The 23,944-nt window shown below is 45.1% G+C and overlaps 1 protein-coding gene across 1 annotated transcript in view; it reads left to right on the top strand.

Moving 5' to 3' along the window:
• The window catches only part of LOC133276559 (sucrase-isomaltase, intestinal-like), a 58,379-nt gene that overhangs the window by 680 nt on the left and 33,755 nt on the right, over window positions 1-23,944 (top strand). Inside the window, exons 2-8 of the mRNA XM_061467467.1 lie at window positions 2,587-2,821; window positions 3,472-3,574; window positions 3,660-3,805; window positions 12,517-12,685; window positions 13,377-13,473; window positions 14,564-14,676; window positions 23,167-23,292. Of these exons, the coding sequence (XP_061323451.1) occupies window positions 2,587-2,821; window positions 3,472-3,574; window positions 3,660-3,805; window positions 12,517-12,685; window positions 13,377-13,473; window positions 14,564-14,676; window positions 23,167-23,292 (989 nt within the window). The remainder of the gene's footprint in view (window positions 1-2,586; window positions 2,822-3,471; window positions 3,575-3,659; window positions 3,806-12,516; window positions 12,686-13,376; window positions 13,474-14,563; window positions 14,677-23,166; window positions 23,293-23,944) is intronic.

The following is a 23,944-nucleotide window of genomic DNA, read 5'->3' on the forward strand; positions in this document are numbered from 1 at the left end:
AATTTCTCACATATATCTTTCAAACTACCTTGCTTTAGCTTCTGTGCCCGTGGAAATTATTGTGGAAAAGCAAGTAGCCGTAACTACTGCTATATTCAACTGCTCATTTGCATTTCATCTTCTATGTATGGTTACAGACATAGGCCGTAAAGGCAGTTAAAATGGTGCGGAGATTTTAAAATAGGAATGTTTTGTAAAAGCACGGAAGGAAAATTGCATCTTCCCACTTGCTGCTACCCCATTTGTGCTATAACTGAAGTAAATCCAGGAATGCAGAGATGAGCAAGGTTCAGCTCCTCGTGCCTTGCCAAGTGCCTGTTTGCAAAATTTGATGGAACGTTTAAGCTTCACATTGATGGGAGAAGAGGAATTAAAGAAATTTCTTAGTTCCTGCAGAGCATTTTTTCCCCTTGAACTAGAGTTTTCATTTGCAACCTCCTTCTTGTGCAGTATTTCAATAGCATGTTATTATACAAATGAGTTGATAAGTGTCCCATGGACCTATGCTATGTAAATCATCACCAAGTTAATAATCTGCTGTAGTATGTTCAGTAAGATTCTTTGATGTCAGCAATGAAATCACTGATGCTGTGTTTGACGCCCATATGAAAAAACAACCAAACAAAAAAAATGAGCCTAAATGAGCTGTGATTGGTTCACTTTATTTTGTGCTGCTTCTGGGAAGGTGTTAACTCGAGTGTGCAAAGCAGAGCCGCACGAAGCTGCTGAACACAGAAGCCATGCACTGACTGCAGAGGTGGCCCTTGGTACAGCATTCTTTTACTCTCTGCAGTTGCCAGGGTTTAAGGACATCAGGATCCAGAGGGTTGTAGGAAGCCTTTGATATCCTTCCATCTCCCTCAATAAGTACTATTATTCAATGCATAGTGATTCAGAGGCAGGGCAGTCATTTCCATGGCACTTGCACACTGCCTTTCCCTCATCTGCAGCAGGGACACAGTACAAAGAGGCAAGAGTTTACTCACCCAGCCCGCTGTCTTGGTGTTTCATTAGACCACTGATGAATCCTCCCTGATTTCTGCTCCAAGAAGAAATAATCTGGGGATTGTAGAGGAATCTTCACATTTCTGTTGCAATCTGGGTGAAAAAGAGGATCCAACTTTAGGGCTTTCCTATGGGACAGATCACTGGGGGTGAATGCTGGGTGGAAAGCAGCCGGCCTTTGAGATATGACTGTCCACCGCAGAAAACAAAGGTGGAAGCCAAGCCTGCCTGTCTGGCAGCTGGGTTTTATGTGTTAATACCTGCCTATAGAAGGTGATATTAGGCCTTGTGGCAGCAAGGAGCAAGCTCTGTTGTGTGTCCCAGGAGCCTAAGACCTGAGCATCAGATGCTTCTGCATCAACAGGGGATGAGAGCTTTCTCAAAAGACAAATGTAGATGGCACTCAGCTCCTGCTTTTCTGCATTCCCATTCACTATTTGGGAATAAACCCTGGCATAGCTGCGTGATGGCATTTTCTAGTGAAGCTACAGTTCTATTCTGTAAATTTTCCCAGTATACATAATTATTGCTTATGCACATCTGCTTGTAAAATTCTTTCTATGGAGAAGCCCAGACTGCATCAGCAATTGTGCTTTAAGCTTTCAAGCGCACAATGGTCCACATTAAAAGAAAAAGTAATTAAGGCAGAGGTATTAGTCATTTTATGGAAAAGAGCAATTATCATTCAAGTAGATTTAATCTTTGAGTACTGCGATAATGACTAAAATGACAAAAGTTAACTTCAAGATAAATATGCTGCCTGCAGTTCTGCTCCCTTTAAGGGTACTTGATAACAGGGTGTTTTGGCAGCACAGCAGGGAGCCAGTCTCACAGTGCCCCTGCTCTCAGGAGGAGAGGGAGAACCTTGCTCGTTGCAGGGGAAGCACAGGGCTCCAACTGGAGCTGCAAAAAGGGGAAGATTTAGCACCTTGCTAAGGCTTTGTCGGGATGATTCTGCAAATGACTAATCTGTGCCTTTTCTTTAACATCTTCCCTTTACTCATAACCTTACCTCTATTATCACCAGCTATTAATACTAGGTATATATGTAGTAGTCATACAGTATGGACATGAAACCCAATGCAAGCATGCATGTAATCAGCATTTTTATATTCATATCGTACAGGTATGCTCATTTCACATACTTGTGTGTGTGATAACCTCTGTGTACAACATGAGAGAGAATAAGTGCACTGAAAATGTAGTGTTCCAATACCGACAGCAGTTCTAGTCCTTACTGAAGTACATACACCCCCTGTTCAGGCAGCCTGAAGTGCTGCTCTCCCACCTCGCCAGCAGTTTCATTACCCTGCTCTTTTAACTTTCCATGAGCATTTCAAGCAAGTCATGCTTCAGCTGAGCACCAGCAGCTCTGAGCACTGAACAACACAGACCCACTGCCTCGCCTTGTAAAAGTGATTGGTTGCTCTTGCCTCAGTCAGGAGCAGGCAGGCTGCTCTGCCAGCATCTTAGTCACATGTATTAGCCCCAAAATGGGGGAAAAAGCACAACAAAAAAGAATAACTAAAGAGGTTTGTGTTATTGGTTATTATTTAACTGAGCTCTGCTCCCCGCTGCCAGTGGCCGGCGGGTGCCTCGGCTCAACCCTGGACCCACAGTGCTCGGGGGCAGTGGCAGTGCAGAAACGCATCGACTGCCACCCGCAGCCCGGCGCATCCCGCGAGGCCTGCGAGGCGCGGGGCTGCACGTGGTGCGCCACCGACGTGCCCAGTGCTCCCTGGTGCTTCTTCCCCGAGGACAGTCCCTATGGCTACTCGCTGAGTGGGAGTACTGAGAAGACAGCCACAGGCTGGAGGTAAGTGTGTGCGGCTCCTTCAGTGCTGCAGTCCCACAGTGCACGGTGACCACTGCTGCCACCCCAGGGCAGCTCCCCACAGACCTTCCTAGAATCCTGTCTTAGAACGGTTTGGATTGGAAGGGTCCTTAAAGATCATCCAGTTCCAATCCCCTGCCATGGGCTGGAGCAGGGACACCTTCCACTAGACCAGGCTGCTCCAAGCCCCATCCAACCTGGCCTTGAACACTGCCAGGGATGGGGCAGCCACGGCTTCTCTGGACAACCTGAAGTCAAGAATTTCTTCCTAATGTCTAATTCTCTACCCCATGCTTAGCTTGTGACAACAAAGATAATGGACATACTTCCTTGAGCATAAGGCATGCAAAGTTGGGGTCCTTTGCCCATACCACACTGCTGGTGAGGAAACTGATTGGTGGCACAGCATGGTCCCTCCCACCATGGGAGCTGTGTGCCAGGAGATCAGTAGTACCTATTCTATCCATTAATGACGAGAACCTAAACTAACCTCAGGGATTATTTCTCTTGATAAGTCGATTTATTTTTAAAGAGCTGATATATAGTGGCTGAGTTGATCCCCCCAGCTTGTGCCAGGGTGGTCACAGGTAGCAAGCAGATGCAGTGGGCACCAGCACGTGTTTCTACCACAGGGTAACACTGAGCAAGCATCAAGTCTTGTCCCTCTTTGGAAATGACATTTCCCCGGTCACCTTGGAAGTGGAGTTCCAGACAAGAGACAGGCTCCGGTTCAGGGTGAGTGTTTCAGGGGGTGGGCAATTAACCAAGGCAATATGTGCTAACAAATGAGCTAACTTGCCTCTTCCTCACCTTGCTTTAGCTCTATGACCCCAACAAGAAGCGGTTTGAGGTCCCACTCAAGATTGACTCCCCTGGGATTACTGCCAGTGAGACCAGCTATGATGTGGAGCTCACGGATGACTCCTCACACTTCAGGATCTGGAGGAAAAGCACCGGCACTGTGCTGTGAGTACCACATGTCATTCACATCGCTCTTCACAGAAATTAAGCACTGATTCCTCACACCCTATTGCTTGGGTCTGTGTGACACAGGCTCAAGGTCAAAGTGGATGTGGAGTAAGCACTGATTTGTGCCTTATCCCTGTAAAAAAGTCAATATTAATAATATGTGCTTGTGTAGCAGTTATCTATGTGCATGTACAAAAGGTTATTCAGCAAGCCAACTTTTGAGGTTACACTTTCACAGCTTGGGATGGTGCTGGACTCAACTTGTGAAAGCGCTGAACTAAGATTTCTGAAATTTGGGGTGTTTTAAAATGCCAGAAATTGAACGCCAAATCTGCTCTCCCTCTCCAAGAGGTAGGTCTAGGAAATTAAAGCTCAAAGCCACAGAGGCCGTAGGTCCCTAACTTCCACTGGCTTCAGCGAATGGCATTTGTGGGTCTAGTTTGTCACTACAAAAATGCAGCTATTTTCTCAAGCTGGCACTGTCAGTTTAACTTCAGCAAAAGCTCCTCCACTGCCAAGGTCACCGGGGGTCATAATTTCCCATTTTCTTGGCTTCCGCCAACACCTCTCTGGTGTGTAATAGTACTTGGCAAGAGAATCCCAATCAAGGTGCACTCCTGCAGCTGCATTCAGGAGTGCTACAACATGACATCAGCAGCAGCCTCTGGCTGTCTGTGGTGACAAATGACAGTGTTACAGACTGCCCTGGGTCATCACTACTTGACTCAGGTATGTGAGGGAGGTGCACAGAACGTAGAAATATGGGTACTGTTTGTATCAGGCTATGTTTGTGTCTATATTAGCATTTTAATTCAGATCAGCAGCACCTTTAGACATGAATCTCCTGCTTATAGGCTGACCTCGTAGTGGCTCTGAGGAGCATTGATTAGGTCCTTCCATGTGCCCTTACCACTCAGGAGGTGTGCTCTGGGAAGACACACACTGCGATCTGGCTGCTAACAGCCTGCTTCAGAGCAAGCCCCAACATGTGCGTGGCCACTGCTTCCTCAGCACCAGCTCTGCCAGTCTTGCACACCCCACCAGTGTAAGAACATTTCCTGATCACTGGGATCAAGTAATTAAAAAATCAGCTCAGATTTCCATGCTCCCAGGAAACTCTTTGTTAAACAGACTCAAAATACAAGCATTATCTTTGTGAGCAGTGTAAGGATGGTTTAACACATGTGAGGCAAGACAATACAGCCTCCAGAATGGTTTGAGTCTGCAGATGGAACTACCGCTCCAGGTTTTTAATTAGCTGCCCATACTTTTAAACTACAGTCTTGTGGCATCTCTTTTTATACATATTGCAGTCAATGCTGTGAAGTTTTTTGTGGGTGTTTTCTTTCCCCCAGGCTACTGTAAGTTAACGTATTATGCATTATTCTGATAACAAAAATAATTTAACTCCTCGTTAGATTTCACAGCTTTGTGAGAACAGTGGGCTTACCCTAAAAAATGCAGTTCTCTTTGTAAGAAGAGGTTTTTTGTAAAGTCTCCTTCATTGGGATGGTGATGTAAGGGGGAATGCCTAAGAAGACAAGGTGAGCAGCTCATGGCCTGTTCCCACACAGCCTTTCACATCTTCACCCAAACCCCAAGGGCTTAGTCTCGGTTAGTCAGAGCATCCTCAAACTTTGGGCATCCCAGTTAAGGTTAGGGCCTGCTGCAAAGCAGACGCAGGGTTTGATCCACTGAGCTGCCAAAGGCACAGCAAGAGGCAGAGGAGCACAAGGCAGTCCCTGCTGAGCAGGTTTCCAGGAGGGCACGTTCGCTGGCCTACCATGGGCCCTGGTAAGCCTCCTCCATACCCCAGCAGTGTGTGAGGCACCTCTTGCCCAGCAGAATCTGTGCTCAGCAGCAGGCGTGGGGTGCAGCAGCGATGCGCTTCAGAGCCCGGGGAGGTAGAGGGCAGTCTTGGTCAGCAGCATCGGCGCAGCACTCGCTGTAATGCTCTGCTATGCAGCGCTGCTGCTCGAAAAGCGTGTGCTGCCTCCAGGCAGGTAAAAGGAGTTCTGAGCCCCATCCGACCCCAAACAGAGGAAATCGTGGGTGAATATAATGAACAGTTAATGGGTTTTTATCCTGCAAACAATGGCAGGACTGCTACTAAAAGATTCCCATCAGCAGAGACATGGGATTTTGCATATAGGAAAGGAAATCATATGTTCCCAGGAATTTTTGTGTGAAATGGCACAGCAGTACTATGGATTGAAGGATCATATCTCGGCAAGGAGCCATTCCCCTCACAGCTGAATCAATTTTGGAGTTAAATTCCGTATGTGAGGAGCAGAAATGCTTTGCTTTCATTTGCTTGCCTGTCCTGTCAGGGTGAGTGAATGCAGATGCTCAGGGATGCCTCCACAGCCTGACTTGGAGGGCTTTGCAACCTCCTTAGCCACCAGAAGAGCTGTGCAGAAGGAAATCTTTCAAAATAGGTTACACATCCTGGCCTAAAAGCCATGGGCAGCTTGATTGGGGAGGATGAACCCTCAGCAAGCAGTGCTACAGGAGCATCCCCCCAGTGACTTCACTAGCTGGCTGGATGCAGGGGAGCACTGGTGGCATCTGGCATGTTAAGTAGATTTTCATGTTAGCTCAGCCTGCCCAAAAGGCAGGTTTGGATGCTTGGGAGGTGGGTCTGAGCATGCTGTAGCAGGGGTTCAGCAAGAACTGCTGCTGAGCATCTTCATCATTGCCTTGTCCCCATCCCTGTCCAAGTGCAGTCTGCAGAGAAGATGTGAAATCCCAAGTCTTTTGCTTTGAGCTCCCTGCAGAGGTGGGAGCTGCTGTTCCAGGGCACCCAGCATGCCTGTGTCCAGGCACAGAGCCACACGCGGGTGCCTCTGTGGCTGTGCCAGGTTAGGGCAGGCTGTGTGGACGAGTGTCCCTGAGAAACAGGCAAGCATATAACATCTGGAGGGACTCTAGTCTCCTACTTTAAGATGTGAATGGCCATGGCCTTGCTGTCCCAGTGAACAGCTGAACCAGTCATTAATCTTTGTATGAACAAAAACACTGTTCAGAACAGTTGATGTGGGCAAACAAAGCCTTCCCACAGGTGCTGTAGTTGCACTCCCTGGGTGTAGGTGGATCATAACTCATGTCTACACCAAACCAGGTCAGGGTGCTCTGCTAGACCATTCTAACACATTTAAGGAAGGCTTTCCTGGTGTAAAGCAATCCCAGATCCTCAGAAATCTCTTTTACATGATGCTTCTTGTTATCCCTCACCAGCAGCTTTAAACTCCTCGATGATCCACCTCCAAAAAGCCCTAAAATCTCTCATGATCCCAAGCATGCTCTGCCACAGATGGGAGAGAGCAGCATGTCCCAAACAGAAATATGGTATAGATTTGGGTTGTTCTTTCCAAGCACATGCTTGTATTTCCCTCCCCTCCTTTCCAGTGCAGTCTATCCTGTTGTCAGTGTCTCTGTGGCACAGACTTTGCAGTGATGAGGGAGTTGCCAGCAGAATCTGTCTGCCTGATTTAAAACCCCATCCCAGCTCTGCCACCTATATGCACAGAGCCTCCTCCTTGTGTGGAATGATTTAAAACCACATTGGAAAGGTTGCAGGGTAGAGGCAGCAGAGGCTTTGAGGTATTGCTGAATGTGCTCCACAGGCGTTTCTCTTGCTTGCTGCATGCAAGGAACCACTGCTGTAGCTCAGGTACCCAACTGCCAGCTCAAGGAGGGCAGGACAAACTGGAAGCTCCATATAATCACAATAGCAAGGGAGAGGAATGAATTATGTAGGGGAAAGATATTAATTACAAACCTCATGCAGAGCCAGGAGCAAGAAAGAAAGGCCAGGTCCTACTACATTGCTCCAAGGTAATCAGGTGATAGTTGCTGCTTCACCTGCATGGGGTGAAAATTAGACAGGGTTGTGCAGGAACCTACAGCAATAAAAACAGGAGAGAAAATATTGGGTTGTAATAAGGCAGGTGAGGGAGCAAAGCATTGCCTCTGAGTTATTTCATGGCATGTGCTCTCGGGTTGAGTCCTATTCTTCTTTCTGCTTCTGCCACTAACAACAACAAACCTTGGAGGAGATAGTATCAAGTGTAAGTATGAAGGCTTCAAGAAAGCATAGATTTCCTCCAGAACAGAGAGTAAAAGGCTGGGAACTGTTTGCTTTAAGGCAGCGATAAATAACAAAGACATCCTCATTTTGCAGTGTGCGATTACTCTGTGGGACTCATTGCCCCAGGGTGGTGCTGACATGGGAGGCTTAGCAGGATGCACATTCAAGCATAGTAAAACATTCATCTGTAGAAAAAAACCCAAACAACTGGTTTTGTCTCCATGTTTCACAACATAAAGCTAATTCTGTGAAACAGCCAGAAACTTCCTCCATAAGCAGATTATTGCGAGACTGGCTCTGAGTGATATCTTATGTCTTCCTCTGTGATATCTGGCCTGGGCTGTTGCTGGAGACAGGCTGCAGAGGGATGGACTATTGATTTGATTCTCCACTTTAATATCCGTTCTCCATCTGACTTTTCCTTCATGATGTTATATGAATAATGGAAGGCAAAACGTTTTTTCCAAGCCAGATAAGTGCTCCTTTCTCTCTATTAAGAGTTTGGAATACCTCATTTGCCATCACACTTGGGAAGATACGGCACAAATAACCACAATCTAATCAAGATTTTCCCCAATTTCCAAAAAGGCTGCTGCAGAGTTCAGCTGCCTTTTTTATTGATTGTGGTAGTAAGCACAGACACCACTTACCATGAAGACATTTTTACATAGGCAAAGCTATTAGAATGATTTATAACACTATTGTCTTAAACTGCAATTTTGCTGAAAACAACAGGAGCAAATTGTGTGCATCTTGGGTAACTTGAGTTTGCTTCTAGTTTGTAAAAGCCATTGTTTTAGTCTTCTAATCATAAAGATTTATGTTACACAGGCAAGAATTACTGTAGGTATATAACATATTCAAGTGTTTTTCAGAACAAAAATGAAGCATTATATATCCAGCCACTTATAGGACATACTCAGACACTATGACAAAAAGTACAGTAGTAGAGCAGAACTGTGTCAAGAACTGTAAATATACCTGCAATTCTTCCTTTTAAAGTGGAAAATCTGTTGGTTACTTTCTCTACCTATTTGATAAATCACCTTAAAGAAAAGATAAGCATATAAGAATTCACTTTTTGTGTGCCTTCTGCAGTCCAGTGGTGCCCCAAGACTTACAGCTAATAAGGACTATGGCTGTTGTGTTAACCCTATATGGCAACTGAGCCACTTGCTCACTGCCCCCTCCAGCAGGATAGGTGGGAAGAGAACTGGAAGGGTAAAAGTGAGAAAACTCACAGGTTGAGGTAAACACATTAAGAATTAAAATACAATAATAATAACAACAATAAAAATAAAATAACAAAGAGATAAACCCAAATAAACCCAAGAAAGATGAGTTATGCAAATGAAAACAGTTGCTCACCATCAACTGACTGATGCCCAGCCAGTCCTCAGGCAGCAGCAAAATATATTTGAAATCCACCTAAAAATAGGGCCTATACTCTTCAGCCCCTGTGGTGCTTTACTGCTTTAGAGGCAGCCTGTGCATACAGTAATCACCTGGGCCCTCTGAAAAGGTAGCCCAAGCTCCGCCAAGAGGCTTAGGCCCATGATAGCTGTGTGAAGTTTCCCCTGAATTTGCAAACAGGTGATGTATTCAGTGTGCTCCCTTTCACAAAGCTGTGGTTTCCAAAGGGTCTGGAAGCTGAGTAGAGCAGATGCTAGAGAAGACATTTTCTGCAAGCATCTGAGTAGGATAGGCGTTCACACCTCAGAGTAATCCAGGATTCATTGCAACAAGAAGGAAAAAACCCTCTCCTGACCTAAAACGATATTTGAATGTCCGGATAATGCATCATGCATGTCCTAATGATACATCATACATGTGTCCCAAGCGTCCCTCTTAAGTGACACCAGGTGCTTGCATATGGCAGGTGGGTCCATGCTCTGAGCCACTGCACACACCACAACTATTAGGTCTCCAGTAAACAGAGCGAAGTCATTCAGCCAAGTCAATTGTCATGTCCACATATAACTCCAAGGTACATGACTCTTGAGTACAGTGCACGGTGTTTGGAAGGAAACACTAGCTGGGAAGGCAGGCTTCCCAGACAGGCAGCAGGCAGCTGTTAGCAGGCAATGGGCCAGGCAGACATGTGGGATGTACTTCTACAGGCAGGCGCATTTCCACCACAGAGACACTAAGGAGTTAGGACTTTCAGCCGGGAACCCGAATGCAGCTAGTACCTCTTGTGCAAATGAAAGGCTTCTCCTCTTCACAGGCTTTGCAATGTCTAGCTGCTGGTAGGGTTTTTTTTGACAGTGAAAAACTTCTCAGCTGTATTTTTAGATGTTTTAGATCCCTTCTGTTGTCCATCACAGCACTGTTATGGGTTGTAGAACTGTCGGAGAACCACACACAGTGTCATTTTCTGCTCCCTTCTGTTTGCTTCCTTCTTCAGCAGGAAGGGAAGTGGGAGAAATAGAGCATCATTTTATTATCTCCAAGTGTTTCAGACATCTCTTTTTTTTTTTTCATTTAAAAGATTGCTTTTTGCCAACACAGCACAAGCAAACATATAGAGTAATACAGCAGCTTACCACAGTGTGCTGCAGAGCACAAGGGCATCACCTGGGAGTGGAGGCAGAGAGGGATGCCAGGGGAAAACCTGTTCATGCTTTCCTTCAGATGGAGAAGACAAAATGGTGCCCAGAGAAAAGAAAGAGTCATTGCCAGTCTTCTTATGTCATAGTTACTCCTAGATATTGTTCTGGTAAGCAGAGGTCTAGGGGAAGATGGAGAGCGATGGCTACTGGGAGTGCAGCATGGGAAGCTGCACTGTTGGGAATGGCAGCTCTTGGGGAGCTGAGGGATGGAGGGAAGCAGACCAAGGCACTGTTTTGGTGATGCCATGCAGAAGCTGAGCATGTGACAGTGGCCTGAGGGAATGCACAAGGTATGAAACAGTTTCTCTGTGCCATTGAAAGACATGGTGGGGCAGAGGGGTTGTTCCTAGGGTTGCGGTTTGCTCCACCCCAGTGACCCTCCTCTGCTGAGCAGAAGGAGCATTTTTAATGTCATGGCAACACTAATTGCTCTCACGATGGGAAATGTCAGTGCCATAATGTGGGTACCATGAATGTACAAAGCCTCATGTCCTCTCAACAGACATCATGGAGAGAGCTCAATGAGTTAGGACAGATATTCAAGCTCTTCCCAAAGCATCTCCCCTCCGGCATCCTTTGCTTTTTGCATAATCCCATGGTCTGCTCAGAGCAGTGACTGTGCCCGCCTTGCCATAGAGCAGAGCTACGTGACGGTGCTCCTTTGGACAGGAATACAGCTCCGCAGAGCCCACCCCTGTTCCTACACAGCAGCAGCTTCTTGCAGAAAGGCCTCTGTTTGCCAAGGGCTGGATCTGATTCTCAGGGATATTTTGCATTAACCTTCCTATAAAGAATAACCTTATTCAGTACTGCGTGTAGGTGGAGGAGATGATGGAAGGAAGTGAGGGTTGCTGCTGGCAAGCAACCAAATCAAGGTTTAAATACAAATTCTTACTTTTCCTGCTTGTGAGAAATGCCAAAGAGACCTTTTTAAAATAAGACAGACCACTATGTGTGCTTGACTTAAAACTAGGACACTTTAGGGATAGACTGTGCCTACTTTGCATGGAGAGGAAGGTGGGTACCTTGGAGCCACCTCTGGGCATCCCAGTGAGTGGCCATCCTTGTTTACTTGAAGAGAGGCCAGCATAGTGAGGCCAGTTCTGATTCACTGGTCAATTTGATCAACTATTTAATTTTGTTAAAATCATTGACAAAAGACCATTAAAAGGGGAGTTTTGCCACTTCTATGCTCTATGGTTTTGGCTCATTTATTTTAATTAGCTGTAACAAATTCATGGCTAAACAAGGTTCGAGAGGGTGCTATCTAAATGTGGTACTCATGGTATACACAGTGCCATTAACAAAACACTTCTCCACAGCTTGACTATATTCTCTCCCATCTAGCATACAGCTCATTATAGCAGGAGAGATAGGAAACAGAATGTAACACCTAATTAAAATGTGAGCCTGTGTCCACAGATGATTCAGTAGAAATCAAGGCGTTAAACTGGTGAGAGAAGTAAGAGAGTTCATCACATTAAAAACATCTCATTCAAGCAGTCTGGAGGAACCTATCCCTCTGCTTCAGGTGCCTGCATAAAGTAGGGGTAACGAGTATTTGGGTCCTGATCCAGCAAAAGATTAGAAAGTAAAAACTGGTAACATGAAATGTCTGTTGTTCCCATTAAGGATTCTGAACCCCGCTGCGTAATAACAATTTTTAGTCTGCCATGTTTGGTTGTCATAGAAATACCACAAGCAACCACTTATTTCGGTAATAGGATTATAGATAGTGTCTTCTCTCATTTTAGTTGTTCCTTTCAAAGTTATACTGATGCATTTTATTGTATCAGTAGACGAGATGATAGCTGCAGCCACTGCAAGATGAATTCAGTGTGTGTTAGGTTAAGTGTGTTAGAGGCTTGCACAGAATTTAGCCTTGTGGGAGTTTTTTAATACTGTTAGTCTCCAAAATACAGAAGAAGTATAAACAGGCAGATGTGAACTTCAAATGATGCATAACAAAGAGAAGCAAACTAATCATGTCCCCCTGTTTGTTGTAGGTGGGACAGTCCCCTCACTGATCTGATTTTCTCCAACCAGTATCTTCAGATCACAACTACTGTGCCATCCACTTCGGTGTATGGGTTTGGTGAACATGAGCACCCATCCTTCAAACACAGCATGGACTTCGTTACCTATGGCATGTTCAGCAGAGATCAGGCACCAGAGGTAATTCACTTTGTGCAGCACATTGTCCTAAGTTGTATCACCACAAGGAGGTGGTGAGGTACAGCTTTGCTGAGGGACCACCTCTCTCCGTATGGAAGCACTGCTAAAGCGAATCAGTGCCAAACACTGAATGTCACACATTTCACAGGTGTCTTAAGGTTTAATTAAATGACAAAACCGTGAGTCATTTTGAGGGAACTTTGAAACCTTTTATCAGAAGATTTCTCACGATGCAGTTAGTTTTAGGGGAAAAAGAAGTATTTTGTGTGACAAGATCCTGGTTCAGGAAAGCATTTAATTTTGTGCTTGGCTCAATCCGTGTTCATCCAAAGAAGCTGGACTTCAGCAGGACCCTTTAGATGTCCAGCTAAACTTGAGTCAGTGGTTGATGAATCTATTTTAACTAGCAAAGCAGTTCTTACCAGTGCCATTGTGCGGGTTTTGGCAGAGTATTTAGGTTTAACTTTTTAGGGGAGACTAAAAAGTACCATCAGGATGAGGCAGAAAAAAATAACTCTTTTCTATCGATTTGACTTCATACCAGTTTAGGCGAAAAAAATCCCCAACCTTTCAAAACAAGTCTCTAACTACGAATGAATTCATTTCCTTGCCTTCCCGTATGTACATAGCTAACAGAAAATATGAAAGATAGAATAGTCAAGCCATACTTAACATCTTGTTTGTATTTCAGCCATTTGCCAACCTCTATGGAGTTCACCCTTTCTATTTGTGTGTAGAAGCTGACTCCAATGCTCATGGTGTTCTCCTGCTGAACTCCAATGCACAAGGTAAAAAGATATATGAATTCTTTTATAGCCTGCATATAGAAAGATGGTAAATTAGTAGATATAAAAAGCTGGTTTACTGATTGTTTTTTCAATGTGGTCTAAATAAGAGTGACTGCTCCACGACTGAGGTCACAGGAATTGCTATAAAGTTTTCAAAGGGATTTCATTAGAAGGACTGCTCAATAAGGTGAAGTATTTTCAGAAAAAAAATATTATTAAGTTTTGGGTTGTTTGTTTTTTGTTTTTTTTTTTTTTCTTTTTAAACCCCAGATGCACAGACAGGTAAAGGAGAAGGTGGAAGAAATTTCCTCTGGGATTGGCATAATCAATTTAGTTTAGTCCTATGTTCTGCCTGTGGAGAATAGTTTTGTGCGTTGCCATGGTCACCTTACTGTATTAATCCAGTGCCATAATTTCAGAAAAGGGGAATCTTCACTCAGTCTATAAAATCAGTTTTTCCTGGAAGCCAATGACGTCCAATTAGAAGATTAAAATAGCATAAAGGAACCCTAAACACAAGCTTGTGGTTCCTTTTTATATATAAATGAAACTGAGACAAATGGATCTGTGCAATCTACTCTGTGTGGTTTTCTGTGATTTATTGTTGCACAATGCCAGTCTGAAAGGGGAGACTACAGAAACACTGGAAAACTGCTAGCCTACATACATGATGTTTGCTCATCCATTCATACCCACGAGGTGTCAGATAGTGACTTGAATGTGTCATCTCTGCCTCAGGATACATTTATACACATAGAAGAGTCCAGCATGTATATATTTATGGTAAGATAGGGTACAGTAAAATATTTCAGTTGGAAAGCACCAACAGTGATCATCTAGTCCTGACCACTTCAGGGCTGAACAAAAGTTTAAGCATGTTATTAAGGGAATTGTCCAAATGCCTCTCATACACTGCCAGGCTTGGGGCATCAACCGCATCTCGAGGAAGCCTGTTTCAATGTTTGACTACCCTCTCGGTAACAAATTGTTCCCTAATGTCAAGTCTGAACCTTCCCTAGCGCAGCTTTGAACCATTCCCACGTACAGTGCAGAACTGGTTTGTACTGAGAACCTGTTTTTTTCTTTTCAGATGTTTCTCTGAGTCCAAACCCATCTTTAACTTTTCGCACTATTGGAGGGATCCTTGACTTCTATGTCTTCCTTGGACCAACTCCCGAAAACGTAATTCAGCAATACACAGAGGTTAGTAGAAAAGTGCCTATGGCACATGGGGCAGTACCTTGTAATGAATACCCGTCAGTATCTGGTAGTATCAGCAGGTAGCACAGCTAAAACCTTGTCCTCACTTGTTCACACAAGGCCATAGTTTCAGGTCCATGGGCAACGTGGCATGTGCTCAAGCATCTGCAAGAGGTCTGTCTAAATGTAGCAGACTGGCTGGGTGTTCAGTGCACATCTCCAGTCTTTTCCTGCAGCATTTCACTATTGAGAGGAGTGTATTAAAGGGATGCAATTATCAGAAAAGAATTTGTCCAAGCTTACTTTTCTCCAGGCCATGGTAGTTTTACAGTCTTCACTACATGGCTGTAACGGTGTTCTGACACTGCACATGGAGAAAACAATGTAGGTAGTGCACAGATGGGAATGTTTGGGAACTTTACATCTGCCAGACTTCAGAGGTGTTGAATGAACTTCAAAGGCTTCATGCCTTTGTTTGCTACTGGAATTGCCTGTTGGTTTTGGAGCTGTCACCCTGTTTTTTACTAATGAAAACCTATGTAATTGCATTGGAGAGCACAGATGTGAAAAAACGTATTTACTGCTGTCTCACAAAGCGTAACTACTTGCTTTCCAATTGCCCAGTGTTTTCCAAAGAACGGAGAGTACACATGAAAATAGCTGTTTTGGGGGTGTACATTCAGTTCTTATTCAGTGAGGACTGCCCCGAAAAAAGTAGCAGGTAACATGTTCCTCTTGATCACCAAATGCCAGCTGCCCATCAGCTGGGACCCTGCACAGAAAATTGTCACTTCAGAATCAAGCTCTGTACATAAAGAAACAAGTGCCAAGTGTAAAGACTGTGGAGCAAAGTTGAGAAGGAGCATGTCTGTGTGAGAAGGTGGATGCATGTATACAGACCCTTCTGATTAAGCTGCAACAGGAGGTGCTGAGCAGCCTGTGGTAGGGTATCCCATGGCCAAGCAGTTGGAGCTCACAGTGAGATGTGTGTGTGTTCTGCTTTGCCATCTGCTGCCCCACCAATGGGCTTGAGTTCTGATTTTCAGCAAATATACTGTCTTTCCTAGCTTTTCAAAGCCTCCATAGCACATGCATGCCTTCTTTTATAGTGCTTGAAATGGAAACAGAAGTATTGTGGTTTGGACCAAGGGAAAAAGAAGGTTTAGCCCAGAAGGAAAGTATTGGTGGGTTATATTTTGGTGATAGAGGAGGGAAAGCCTTGCTTGTGACACTGTTTGGGAGGACTGGAGTTTCCCCAGTGTAGTAGGCTCTGCTAGACCTTCCTATTCCAAGAGAGGTTCAGGTGGTGCCTCCCAAAGAGGTGAGAGGCTGCTGGTGCCCCTCCAAGTCATTCAGAGGTTTCCAGCTCCCTCTGCATGTCTTCCCCACCAGCCATCTCTGACCCTGGTGCCACAGACCAACCAGCAAACTGGGTTTTGAACTTACACATTAGCAGTCAAACAGAACAAACCAAACCCAAACAACCCCCCTCCCCAGAACCCCCAACAAATAAAGAAGAACAAGTCAAGCAACTCTCCCTGTAGCTGCAGCTTTGGTCCCTGTGATGAAAGTGCCTGTTTCAGGGGAGTCACTGTGGTAGCGTGATGGAGATTAGAGCCATCCTTGCTTCTTTTCAAAGCCTTTTGCTGGTGTTCGAAGGCAGCATTTCAGTGGCTTAGCAGGTGGCCAGCAGCTGAAAATAAAATGAGAGTTCTCACTCCCCAGCTGATGGGTACTGGCAGCTCACTTTCCACCCCTGCCTCCCTGGAAATGGATCTGGAGTGATGAAAACAAGGTAAAGGGGAGCCAGTGGGTGTCTCCTAACTAGACATGTCACATGCCAGGACAAAAAAATCCCCTACTCTGTATTCTCCAAGCTTGCACTCAGCCCTCTAGGGAATCTTAAAGAATGCATGGTAGCAATTTCATAGTGAAATAATAACTTCTTCAGTAAACATCCTGAAATTCCGGGATCGCAAATGTTACAATTACCATATTATTAGTCTCTGGGTAATGATTTGGCTTTTATGTACAAGATCTGTGGGAAGCTGAAGGAGACAGAAAAGACTTTATTTTTCAATTGTATTTTCTGTCATACTGAGAGGACTCTACTGCATGGTCATTGTCATGCTCCTGGGAAGCAGAGGGGGTGGAAATGAGCAGTGTGACTGATGTCGGCAAGGCGCTGCACAGCAGCATCCCTTGGCTCTCTTGTCTGTTTGCATGGGTCTCCTCAGGGAAGTGATGTTCTGGAAGCTCATACCTTCAGGGTACCCTGTTGGGACCAGGCTGCTCTGCTGCATCGAGCTCCTTGGGGAAATGTCACCTGCCTCCCTCCTGTGCAAACATGTGCCCAAAATCACTGCATGGGGTGTTTTGCAGGGACCACTCATGGCATCCTCTCCGGGAAGGTCCCAGTGGTATGCAGGGTGGCCAGGAGCCAGCCAGTGAAAAGATTTGGAAAGCAAGGGAGCTGTGTCCAGAGCAAAGTGCTCCACAGCTTACACAAATATTTCATGGTGTTGTCTTCAGAGCACTACTTCAAGATGTGAGCATGGCCCTTGCTGTACTAGTTTGTGAATGATTTAGGAGTTTACCTCTGCTCAGGGCTTTTATGCAGCTCCCTCCATAACAGTGAATTAGGACAGCTTTGCAATGAAGCTGTTTACTGAGTCTCTGGATTACACAAGTTACTGCCAGCACCTTGGAGTGGCCCATGGGCTCTTGCCCAGAGCCACTGCTGAGTGGGCTGCTGGGGACAGATGGGCTGTGCTAAGGGTGAGGCTCCCTGTGTGGTGATCAGGGGTGAGGGTGGCTGCCCTGCCAGGGCCACCAACCTCTCCCTGCATCCTCAGGGTGAGGACAGGTGGCAGCAAAACCCATGGTGGCCTTGGGTGTCCTCCTGGCCCAGGCTGATCCGCTTTAAATGGCCTCCAAGTGTGGTGCAGGGAGTGGGAAGGGAGCAGAGGCCTATGCCTCTGTCCCCCATGCTGTGCCTTATTCGGAGCCAAAGTGGGCTGTAGGATGCATCTTGCCCGTGACACCACAGCACTACAGCAGTGATAGCAACAACAGGGCATGTGGTGGGCATTGTGCAATGGGAAGGAGAAATCTCCATCCTTACTCTTCTGCTCCCTGCTGTCCCTAAACTTTGCCATGAGGAGCACTGTGCTGGGCACATCAGAGATAGTCCTGCCATAGCTTTATGTATTGCATATTGTAGTTGTATTGTAGTTGTAGTTGTTTGTTGTAGTTGCTGAAGGAAGTTGTGAATGATTCATCCCTGGCAGTGTTCAAGGCCAGGTTGGACAGAGCCTTGGGTGACATGGTTTAGTGTGAGGTGTCCTTGTCCATGGCAGGAGGGTTAAAACTGGATGATCTTAAGGTCCTTTCCAGCTGTAACTAGTCTATGATTCTATGGTTCTACATATGTTTGACAATAATCACACTTTTCTCCTACTACAGAAGAGGTCCAGTGTGTGGAACAGATATATAACACAAATCTCACTTCTTAGGGCAAGCGCCTTAGTTAGTTCACAGGAGGATGAGAAAAAGCAGTAATAAACTAAAGAGCTCAGCCACTGACCTGAACCTAGCTGAGGCTCTACAGCCTGACCTAATACCAGTCCACCCTTGCCAAGTCCACCGATGGCCTTTCAGGAGAGAGTAGCAGTGTGTAGCAATGGAATATAAGCCGTATAACAAGACACTCAGCAGAGTTATAGCTCAACAAATGGACATTTAACATCTGTTGGTTGGAGAGAATTTGTTAATAATAAATTTGTTATTTTATCAGAAATTACCCAGTGACAAGCTTCAATAGAGCATACTGCATGTCTCCCAGTTCTGTTTTAAGAGCAAATTGCTGGTTTACTTCCTCCTTACAGAACCATAGGATAGCTCTGGATTGAAGGAACCTCAGAAGGTCTTTAGTCCAGCCTCCTATTTGAGAGGTAACGTGGGGAACCTGCTTGTACCTAGAGTTTATCACAGATGAGTCAGTGAGAGTATCACAGTTGAACTCATGGGTCTCCTCAGAAAAGAATAAGCAGCTGATGTTTGTGCAGCACAGAAGAAGGTTTGAAGACCTTGGTATTGAAAGTCCTTAAAATTTTTAGCCCCCTGAGGCTGTGAGCATCTTCTTAATAGTTAAGCAGTTGCAGGCCCTTTCTTCTTGCTCTCCTAAGACAAAGTTCAGCTTAATGGTTGGACTTGGTGATCTTAAAGGTCTTTTGCAACTTGGTTGATTCTATGATTCTGTGCATAGACTTTCAGCCAAGGTTACCACCTGCCAGACTAGGTGCCCACAGTGCTCACTTGCCTGCCTAAACCACAGCAGATGAGCTGGGTACAGATATCTGGGCCACATGAGCATCTATGCAATTTAGCTGTTGTGTCACTCTCCAAATACACTGTTTCTGTGTCTAAATCCAGAGCATTAGCCCACTTGGATTTTTATAGTTTCCTCCTACAGCTCTTCCTTAAAGAAAGGAAGTTTAAACAAATATCAGTCTTCAAAAGTAGTTTTATATGACTAATTAGGCTGCAAGTTTAGCAATCTTAAATGTGCTTGTGTTGCTGGAGAGCTTATCTCCTTTGTAAGCATGAGAAAGAGTATCTCTCTTTATGGCTTCTGTGATATACAGGACATAACTCTTCAGCCATCTCTCTTGCATTGAAGTCTTTGGTCATGGTGTTAATTGAGCAGGATCCTGATTTACTATATAGCATTTGTAACTTAGTTGATATCCTTGATGCTCATAGTGATAATGTTATTTATCCAGTTACTCAGCACAGGGAAAGTGAATACAGGTCACCTGCTCCCTGGGCATGAATTTTTAGCTGTGAGATACACGTTTTCACTGGACTTTTCTCTCACTGCCTGCACCATGCTCCCAGGGCATCTCCCACATTCATCAGCTCTTAGGGGCATCTAAAAAGAATAAATTACATAATGCCAAGTTATGTAAATCTGGCAAAAACAACAGAGATCTTATTACCGACACCAGGAGTTATTTAAGACCCAAGTGCGGGACAAATTGTAGAACAGCAAATAGGATCTATTTCTTTTTCTGCCTCTGCACTACCATACCTTCACCTTTCTTGTCTCAGTTTGGATACTCCATATGTTTGCTGTTTCTGCATTTCTCATGTTTTCTTCTCTCAGCTCCCCTGCCATACCTCATTTACCTTTTCTGATTCTCTGGAAGTCAATTTTGCCAAGCAGGCTTTCTCTGCCTACTGCATTTTGTGATCATTTGTATGCATAATGCAATCTATACGAATTAACTAGATCCTAAATATATATCAAATCCAACATGCATTTTCAGGTTTGCGAAATTACATTCCTGCCTCTGCTGATCCATCTGCTCGTAGGTACCATATGTCAGTTACTTTATCAGGAAGCTTCAGGGGGATCCATTAGAGAGAGTCCACAGCATAATTAGAAAAAAGAACATTTGTTTTCCCAGCTGCCCTGTTTTCATCTTTCCTCTTCAAATGTTCTGCTGATTTCAATTAAGCTCACCATAGATGTGCCATCCTGGTGAACCTGGGGAACTAATTGCTTTAAAACTTAATATCTTGCTTGCAAGGTGGATTTTCTTCAGTTGGTTCAGCTGTAATCCCAAATGCCTTGAAGGATGCTGTCACAAAATATGCCTTTCTGTGGGGCAGCTCTGCTGTCTGCAGGCAAGACAGCACTGTCCTGTAAAGGTGAGCAGCTGAACCTCAGCAGACCCCAGCGCTGGGGATGTGTCATTTGGGAAGGACCCTGGCCAGCACAGCGGTGGCCACATCTCCACCTGGTGCACATCTCCTTGCTGGTGCTCTACTTGGGTGTTTGATGGGACAGAGGTAGAAGGAAATCCCCATCCAGCTCTCGAAACACATTGTACTGGTGATGACCAGGCTGATGTCCACCCCAGCCAGGAGCGACCCAGGGTATTGCAGGACCTGTAGCAGGGCTGCCCGGGCTAGTCACCCCCATGGTGGTTCCTGTTTCCTGGTTTGCTTGAGGAGAGGCAGTGGGTGACACAGACACATAGGCACGCTGCCAGGGCACTGGGATCTGAGTTCAGCTGCAGGGTTAATATTTATCAGCCCGTTTCCCTCTTCCTCTTGTCCAAGGGGAGAAGCTTGTGCACAAAACATTTTATTTCATTAGGGAGTTATTTTGTTTTGTTCTGTCTTTTTAACCTTGTTTGTAGAGGTCACTCTCTGTTTGCAGTACAGAAAGCACAGGAAATGTGCATCTGCTACAGGAGCACAAAGTGGTGGTGTTCACAGAGCTCATCTTGCAGCCTTGGCTGGTCCAAAACAAGCTCTGCTGCCTCCTCAGATGAAGTTATCCTGACTATAGCTAGTGTGGCTGTGACAGAAGCAGACTACTTGCCTTGAGGCTTGCTGTGCTTTGCTGGACACCTCAGTGCTGCTCACAGGGTGTCCAGGAGATGGTTCTGAGCCGTCCTGCCCCCCTCACCTCTCCACAGGAAAACTCCAGCAGAGCCTGACACGTGTGTCCACACAAGCTAGAAACAGCTGCACCATGGTGGCAATGGCATGTTCTTGCCCACCAGCCTCCCCTACATGGTAGGGGCCACCTTCATCGCTCCAAGGCCTCTCCCACAAGCATGCAGGGGTGTGCAGCAAAGGCTGAGTGCAGCTGCATCCAGAGCATGCTCCTCATAGCTGCTTGTTTCCTCCGAAGAGCTTAGCCCCAGGCAAGTTGGAGGTGAAGTAGATGTTGAGGAGAGCGGAGGGAGTTAAGTCCGGTGGAATGGGATGAGTAGCATGCGATTGGTGCAGTTGTGCTGCTCAGCCGGAGTATCCCTCATGGAAGGGACTCAAACCATTAGCCTTGTCACTTGTTCTGGCCTTCTCCTGCTTTGTCTTATGTGAGATAGCAGCGTTCCAACAAGCAAAAGCACACTGGTAGACAAATTTGTAACGCTTAATGCTTAAAGCTTGCCTGTCTGTTCACAACTCATTCTTATTTGGAAGCAATTTACCCTGTGTGCTCCCCCTGCTCTGGTGCATTAAAACATCCTCTGCTTTTCCCCACTGCTCTCCTGTATCTGTTTCTCTGTCCAGTGCAGTTTGCACATCTCATCAGCTTTAGTATCTCTGACACATTTTAGAGCATTGCTTTCCCAGGGCAGGCTTATGCTGGAGAAAATCCCATAGGAAGATGTGCCTTTATGCGTTGCGATCTCTAGAGAGCTTAGCAATGCAATAGATACAGAGTGCCAAGAGTGCTTTGTTTTATTTAATTAAAGTAGGTGGGGTTTAGCTGCCAATATGCAAGTTTTGGTTTTTTTTCACTTCTTAGTATAGTTACCTAACTATGAAGATCCACAAGGAAATAAGGGAGGAACAGTTATTTAGCCAAAGGGAGTCAATAGATGCAACTGATTAATAAGTCATGGATGCTTACTCGCTGCTTGCTTTCCATGTATTGCCTGCAAGGATATTAGAAATACTGAACAAAGGTTGATTTTATGGGATCTAACTGTTAAAACTGGAGTAAGGATTTCAAGAGACATCTCCCAGAAAACAGCAGTGTGTGCTAATGAGGCAATGCCAGATTTCAGCTTATTTCTAGAACAGACACATCGTGGTTGCTTGCTACTTGCCCCAGGTTGCCAGAGCAGCTCTCACTGGGGGAAGCAGAGCAGGATGCTTCACTCCCCTGTGCTCTCAATTGAGTTTCCTCATGCAATTTACGGCTGGATTATTTGGAGCCACTGGAAATCAAATATTTATAAAATCATATATACCTTCTGTTTCACTTGAGAATTTTGGGACCAAACGGTAACTCCGACCTTGAAGAGGTCTGTCAATGCCTGGCAACACAATGCTGTGGGCGAGCAATCAGGCCACTCAGTCATAAGTAACTGCATTTTGTCAGAGTGGTGTGTAAACATAATTAAAACTTCAGAGAGCTCAAATAAACATCAGACTCTTGATGAGTTAGTTCAGCTGGATGTGGTAAGAGAAATTAGCAAAGCTGCCGTTGCTGCATTACATCAGAGATTTGCCTGCTGTTGACCAAAGGGTTTGTGGACTTGGCATGGGTCAGGCTGTGCAGGGCTCCACGCTGGGCTCAACGCAAGGCTCTACCAGTGTGTGTCACATAAGTGAAGGGACGTGCTACTGTGTAGAGGCTGAGACCTCAGCGAGACCCTCATTTAATGTTACCCTGGGCTTCAGACACCTTGTCTTCCACTGGGATGTTCTTAGAAGTGATGTTCAGGGTGGGTGTCACTCAGAACCTCTGCTAAGGAGAAGGGCCCACCAGGAGAAGCACTTTTTTGAAGTGTACGTCATACTGTACAATGAGCTGTTCTGAGAAAGTAAAAGGTATTTCATGGGTGTGTGATACCTGTGCCCTGATCTTCGTGGCTTAAATGAGCTGCGAGCTTCTCCTGGTGTTTCAGAATAATTTTTCTTCATCTCACCCTTTGCACTTCTGTGTTCCTATTCCTGCTGTAGGCCATTGGGCGCCCTCACATGCCTGCCTACTGGTCTCTGGGATTTCATCTCTCCCGGTGGGGTTATGGCAGCATTGATGTTTTAAAGAGAACTGTTAATCGCATGCACTTCTATGATATCCCATATGTAAGTATGAACTTTTCAATGTGTATGCTAATTCTACAATCCAAAGTGACAGGAATAAAATTGTGAAAAGTGATTTATCCTACAAAGAGAATTGTAGAATAAAAGGCTGTTCATAATCTTATGTAGTGGTTTTGCATGTAATATCTTCATAATGCTTAAAAGAACATTTAAAGCAGGCTTTGAACACAAGGTTTAAGTGCTGCTCTTGCCTGCATAGCAGGTGATTCTGGTGTGGATTTACTGTTATGCAGTATGAGGTGTTAGCATTTTAAAAATAAATTAGGGTACTTCTGATCCATATCACTGCCAAACAGTTGCTAATTTAGGATGTCTACATTTCAATTTTGTCCACTGATACCATGTAAGTTTATAGGAGCTGAATCTCCACTGACAATTATTTACACTTATAGCCAATCTCTTAGGTTTCATTTTATATGTTAATTACCTCTAGAAATGCAGTTGTGTACATTCGGATTGTCCATATCAAATATTTCAGTCATAGAATAATACAATCATTGAATAGTTTGGGTTGGAAGGGACTTTCAAAGGTCAGCTCGTCCAACTCCCCTGCAATGAGCAGGGACATCCTCAACTAGATGACGTTGCTCAGAGCCCTGTCCAACCTGACCTGTAATGTTTTCAGGGATGAGGC

Source organism: Pezoporus flaviventris, unplaced genomic scaffold, assembly GCF_033815535.1.
Source record: "Pezoporus flaviventris isolate CSIRO_AGI_PZ_B2104156 unplaced genomic scaffold, CSIRO_AGI_Pfla_v1 ptg000045l, whole genome shotgun sequence".
NCBI classification, from domain to species: Eukaryota; Metazoa; Chordata; class Aves; order Psittaciformes; family Psittacidae; genus Pezoporus; species Pezoporus flaviventris.